General features: G+C 38.1%; 1 protein-coding gene across 1 annotated transcript in view; it reads left to right on the top strand.

Annotated features, from left to right (window-relative positions):
- Positions 1 to 2309: 2309 nt before the first annotated feature.
- Positions 2310 to 6444, top strand: part of fbn1 (fibrillin 1) — a gene marked incomplete at its 3' end in the record, with an annotated part of 66999 nt that continues 62864 nt past the window's right edge. Inside the window, exons 1-4 of the mRNA XM_016477119.1 lie at positions 2310 to 2486; positions 2594 to 2782; positions 4272 to 4354; positions 5073 to 5171. Of these exons, the coding sequence (XP_016332605.1) occupies positions 2643 to 2782; positions 4272 to 4354; positions 5073 to 5171 (322 nt within the window). The remainder of the gene's footprint in view (positions 2487 to 2593; positions 2783 to 4271; positions 4355 to 5072; positions 5172 to 6444) is intronic.

Genomic DNA, 6444 nt, shown 5'->3' with positions numbered 1-6444 from the left:
CTCTTTTGAGCATGCAGAATCTTCCAAAAAAACGAAACAAAAATTAAACATAACAAGTACTAATAAATGCCAAATGCACATTTCTGTAGCTCAAACATTAGAATGCAGTGCTAGCAACGCCAGTGTCGCGGGTTCAATTCTCAAGGAATGCATGAGTTGAAAAAAAAGTATAGGTTTAATGCAATGAAAGTGTCTTTGGATAAAAGTGTCTGCCAAATGCATAAATGTAAACATATACAATCAACTCCACTTACCTGTAACACTGCAAACCTGCAGCTTTAAACTTTGTTTTTATTTTTAAATTCAGCTAAGAGGTTGTGATGTATTTTTCTTCTAGTCACACAAGAATCTTCATGTGATACGCGTCTGCAGGTCCGAGTTCACCAAACTTGAACTGTGGAGTGCATGAAAAGTATTAAATTTGCAGTGTGTATGAATGGAGGTCAGTGGGATGAAAAGTGTAGTGTGACCAAGCATCAGCTGGAGTGATTGCATTTGTTTAGAACACACTGATGAGATCAAGAGCATGTCTTGAGAAAGTAAATGGTGTTTGTTTCATGTTGACTTGAGTCTGCATTCCTTACAGATGATTGTTTCTGATGCACAGAAAGCACATGAGCGGCTCGGGTTTCTCTCTCAGGCTGGACTCTGTTGGGTTGAGATGCAGACGCAAATACCCATGTCAGGATGCAACAGCTCATTCTACATTCACTAACCAACGTCTTTCCCTTACTAAACCACTGGTACATCAATGCAGTGATGTACTAGCATGGTATTATTTGATGCCATGTACCAGTGGTATTCAAACGTACTTTTAAAAGTAATGCATTACAATATTGTGTTACTCCCTAAAAAAGTAATTAATTACACTGCTTAGTTAATGCGTTACATTAGTTTTGCATTACTTTTTAAATCTGGGCAGGGCTTGCTTGCTTTGGTTTTAATATAAAAAGTTCTATTTTTGGCCAACGTAAAAGCCCTATCACCCCAAATGTGATATAAATTATCGAATTTATCTAAAGTCATTTTTTGCATATTGAATTGTATCATCAAAGGTCAGCAGCAGAGACATTGGTTAGTAAAATGGAATTAAATACATAAAGGATATTTGTATTACTTAACATATTTAATTGTTGCAGATTTGCATCATATTCTCAGTTTGCTTTTTACTTTTTTTTATTGATTTTGAATACTGAATCTATTTTTGAGCGAGTGAGATGAGTAAATGCATGCTGACATTTAGTCTAGATCTACAGCAACATCATGTTCACACAGCACCTCTGCACTCACTCCTGATTTATCCTAACATGATGACATGACAGCTGTCAGTCAATAATTGGGAAAACAAAGTAACTGGCCTTACTTATTTGAAAAAGTCACTCAGATATTTACTTGTAAACTAAAAAGTAATTACTAGTTACTTGAAAAAAGTAATCTGATCATGTAACACATTACTTATTTGAAAAAGTAACTCAGATATTTTCTTGTAAACTTAAAAGTAATGCGTTACTTTACTAGTTACTTAGAAAAAGTAATCTGATTAAATAACTCGCGTTACTTGTAATGCGTTACTTTACTAGTTATTTGTGTTATTACGTAACTCGTGTTACTTATTTGAAAAAGTAACTCAGATATTTTCTTGTAAACTTAAAATGCGTTACTTTACTAGTTACTTAGAAAAAAGTAATCTGATTACATAACTTGCGTTACTTGTAATGCGTTACCCACAACACTGTTCACATGGCACTTCAGAAAATGCTATGGTCCAAAAAGTCTGCTTTTGTAAGTGAGACCACATGCTTCTCCAGCGCGTGGTTTGAATTGTGTAGTGTGCAGCACGTCTGGAGGGTAAACGTCATAAATTGTCTCCCATGAGCCCCCTCTCTCTCATTGTGCATTGTTCGTGTTCTCGTTACACGAGTCAAGGTGCTGCCAGCAAGAGATGCTGCTGCTGGAGAAGTATGAGGCGCACTCCTGAGCCAGAGTCTGTCAGCAAGAGAAAGTTGAAAAAACTAAAAAAGCACGCTTCCCGACGCAATTAATTTACCACAAAGCCCTCCTTTTAAAGTGTTGTGAAAGTACAATGGCACTATATCAGTGGTATTTATACGGCATTTCATCTTAAAGTTATAGTGACATCTTTATGTACCTTGAATATGTTATTAGCTCCTCATACGGATTCATTTTCTTAATTTCCCTTTTGTATAAAAGTGTCTAAAATCTGTTCATCTCGAGCTGATTTCGGCGTTCGGCTCAATTCGCGCAGGTTCTCGCGAGATCAGAGGCGAGCGAGTGTTTTTGGATGAGATTTGAGTGGCGCAGCGGAATGAGCGCTGATGCAGTAACGCAGCCGCTGCGCTTTGAGTTGCACCTCTGAGCTCTTTTTCTCACTCTGACTATTTTTACCAGGCACTTTACCGTCTGCGTCAGTGCACACTTACCGGGGGAGACTTCTTCTTCATCTTCTTCTTCATCATCTGCTGGAGGTACAGAACTTTCTTTCCTTCAGTTTTACTTTCTCCTGAAGTGTCGAGTTCTCCTTTGCTTTGCAGTGACGCCGCTTTCTTCTTCACCGAGTTTGTGTTCTTGTCAGTTTTGCTATTAATGCGAGCTGTTGGTCGTGCAGCGGGAGCACGCGCAGAATGAGGCGGCTGCTCTTGCTCGTGTCGCTGTGTGTATCGGCGCAGACGCTGGACGCAGGCGCAGACGCAGACGCAGCCGCGGAGCAGCCGAGAGCGAACCGAGCGAAGCGGCGCGGCGGCGGCCAGGACGTGCTGAAGGGGTAACGCATCTCTGCATCACTGAAGAACCACACATTCACTCCAAACAGCAGGGTAAACCTGCCACTCACCGCGGTGTACCGCGCTCCGTGGCCCGGGAACTATAGTGCCACAGCATTAATGAGAGCTTGTGCTGTTTTCACAGGTTTCTTGATTGTTTGTTTTGCAACATCTGGAATCTTCGAAGTGTTCATTTAGATGATCCTCACAAAACAATAAACATTCAATTACAGAAGGAAAAAAAAACATCTGTGCACAGAAGTCGTGGAACCTGTGGTTTTTATCACACAATTCACACTGTTTTTCTCTCGCATTTATGAGAAAATTGACATAAACTCAGAATTCTGTTTTTTTTCCGCACAATTTTGAGTTTATATCTCTCAATTCTGACTTTTTTTCTCAGAATGCAGAGTTTAAATCTTGCAATTCTTTTTTTTTTCTGCCACAGAATAAACAATAAAAAAGATAACCGTGACTTTTTTCTCACAATAATTAGGTTATATCTCATATTTTAGACTTTTCTCGCAAGTCTGAGTTTATATCGCACAGTTCAGAAATGTGAGAAAACTTTTTTTTTTATTCAATTTTAATTGAGTAGCATTTACATCGTGGCAGAAACGTAACAAAAACCAAACAAACAAAAATATATAGAAAAGAGCATAAACAATAAACGGTAACAATATGGTTCCATTAGTACATGATGAACAAACCATGAACAGTACATTTATTAATCTTTGTTAATGTTAATCGTTGTCGTTCATTGTTAGTTCATGTTAATTCACCGTGCATTAACTAATGTTAACAAGCACAACTTTTGATTTTAATAATGCATTAGTAAATGTTGAAGTTAACATGAACTAAGATTAATAAATGCTGTAGAAGTATAGTTCATGCTTAGTTCATGTTAACTAAAGTAGTTAACTAATGATAACTAATGAACCTTATTGTAAAGTGTTACCCAATAAACAATGAAAAAATTAAACAGGAAATGCAAGAAAAATAAAGTAAGCAGGGCATAAGAATTACTTTTTATGTCTTTTTTTTGTATTTATGCTCTTTGTTTTTACTTCTACACTGAAAAAAAAAAAAAACTGGTGGTGAAACAACTTTCAGACATTGCTAGTAAATTTCACAAATAAGTAGATAGTTCAGTTTGTACTGTAGAGAAGCTTTGATGCTGGCTTGAGAAAGGCTGGTCTGAATACTTACAAACAAGCTGTAAGTTTGAAGAATTGAAGTTGAAGTTTTTAAAGCCATGTCATCTGTAAGATTAGTTCGGTAGATATGAAACATTTTATAGAGACGGGTAACAAATTGGATGAAATGTGACATTTTGGAGTACCTTTAGAAAGACTGAAATAGTATTTTCTTGTACAACATACTCTAGCATCCCACGCTCATTTTATTCTATGTATGGAGAGTTTCACACATAAAGTTTAAATGTGAATTTGACCTGTTGCTCGGTTAAGTTTTGCCGAACTCTTCCCGCAGACCGAATGTGTGTGGATCCCGTCATCACGCGTACTGCTGTCCCGGATGGAAGACCTTGACCGGAGGGAACCAGTGCATCGTCCGTAAGTCCTCATGCACTTACTGTTTGCTGTGTTCTGCTCCAGCACGAGCAAACGGACACGGTCTGTCAGCACGAGTGTGTTTACAGTGGAGGGCGGGGGCACTGGATGATTGTTTTCTGCTTTTATCCTGTAGCTGAATAGATTGGCAGCGCTCAGGAAGGCTGTTCTGGCGCGGGGGTGTGGTGATGTTGTTTACACGTGAAGGTCAGGCGTGCTAAAGTCTCTCTGACCTCCTGACCTCTCACTGACCGCGCTTAACAAGAACATTCTGGGTTTGGACGCATTCCAGTTATATGTGTATCGTGTAATCGCATTAATCCGTTTAAGCCAGACAGCTGGCATATGCCTCGATGAACTGGAAGTCTGTCTCATGGAAAGACCTGAATCTGCAGACTTTGATTGGTCTGGGATGGATTTAAACATGTTAGTGCATATATGTGACCTTGGAGCACAAAACCAGTCATAAGGGTCAATTTTGTGAAATTGAGATTTATGCATCAGCTGAAAGCTGAATAAATAAGCTTTCCATTGATGTATGGTTTGTCTATTGCTACAAATATACCCCAGCGACTTAACACTGCTTTTGTGCTGCAGGGACACATATAAGAAACAACAAGGGAAGGGATGTGCAGAACGTTCAATATCACCTGTCTACTGACACCTGTGAAGGTCAAGCAATCAATAAATCGCAGTCAGTCGTTGTTTTTACAATCCTCAGCTATTTGTCGGAGCTCCTGCGGAGACGGCTTCTGCTCCAGACCCAACATGTGCACCTGTCCGAGCGGCCAGATCGCGTCCACCTGCGGATCCAAATCAGGTAATTCAGTGCATCTGCCACTCCTCTCCATTCAGGAGTGTGTCCGTCACACAGGTGGAGTCAGAGAGCAGCTGAAAGTCACATGACCATCTTGTTCTGTTTCCTGTTTCCTGAGTGTTTTGATCAGTCCAGCCAGCTTTCATTTCTGATATATTTGATGGTTGTGTGTAGATGGTAACCTTCATTCTGTGAGGTATCCACTATCAGTAGCAGTCCACTGATAGAGGGTCAGAGTGACAGATGTCTTATATACATGTCACATAATTTAATGTATTCATTTTATTTGTTTCAATTTCTTCAGTTTTTTTTTTTGTTAATTTCTGATGTAATTAGCCATATTTTGCATTTAATACAAGCATTAAAAGACTTAAACGTTATTATACTTTATTATAGTTATGAAGCATGGAGTTTTAAAATGTTATTTTTATTACTATTTTTATACTAACAATGCATGCATTTTTAAAATGTTTATTTTTTAATATAGTTATGATGCATGCATTTTTCAAATGTCTTCTTTTTATGATTATTTGTATAGTTATGATGCATGCATTTTTTTTTTAAAAATTATTTTTATGACCATTTTTATACTTCTGTTGCATGCATTTCAAATTTATTTCTGTTTTTTATGACTATTTTTATACTTACGATGCATGCATTATCAAAATGTTTTCTTTATGACTTTTTTATTTATTTTTTATGTATAGCACTTTGAATTACCATTGTGTATCAAATGTTCTGTATAAATAAACTTGCCTTAATGATAGTGAATATGAATTTAACAAATATTTTGCATACATTTCATAAACATTTTCATATTTATTTTCATAAGAATATTTTAAATCAAACATTGTGCATGACTGTATTTTTGGGGCAGAATGACGCACTGATGTCGGTCAGTAGGATAATCTCAAAATGGACAAATAACGACCCGGCTGATTGCAGCAAATGCAAATCTCGCAAGAGTTTTACCGAATACGGTTTGGCAGCTTAACACGAATATGTTGAAAGTTGGTCATCTGTTTAGGGTGTTGAGAATAATGGTTTAGTGTCCCGATCATCTCAGATTCTTGCGGTTGTTTTACTGCCGTGATTGTGAATGACAAATATTGTGAATATTAGCTGTGTCTGGATGGGTGTGTGATTTGGAGAGTGTCCACAGTCAACAGGCCTCACTAAATCACTGCTGCAGCTCCACGGGGAGGAGACGCTCGTGTGTGTGAGTGTGTGTGTGAGTGTGTGTGTGTGTGTGTGTGTGTGTGTGTGTGCGCTGTTG

This window comes from Sinocyclocheilus anshuiensis, unplaced genomic scaffold (genome assembly GCF_001515605.1).
Source record: "Sinocyclocheilus anshuiensis isolate Anshui unplaced genomic scaffold, SAMN03320099.WGS_v1.1 scaffold1182, whole genome shotgun sequence".
NCBI lineage: Eukaryota > Metazoa > Chordata > Actinopteri > Cypriniformes > Cyprinidae > Sinocyclocheilus > Sinocyclocheilus anshuiensis.
This window is presented reverse-complemented; position numbering and strand designations above follow the sequence as displayed.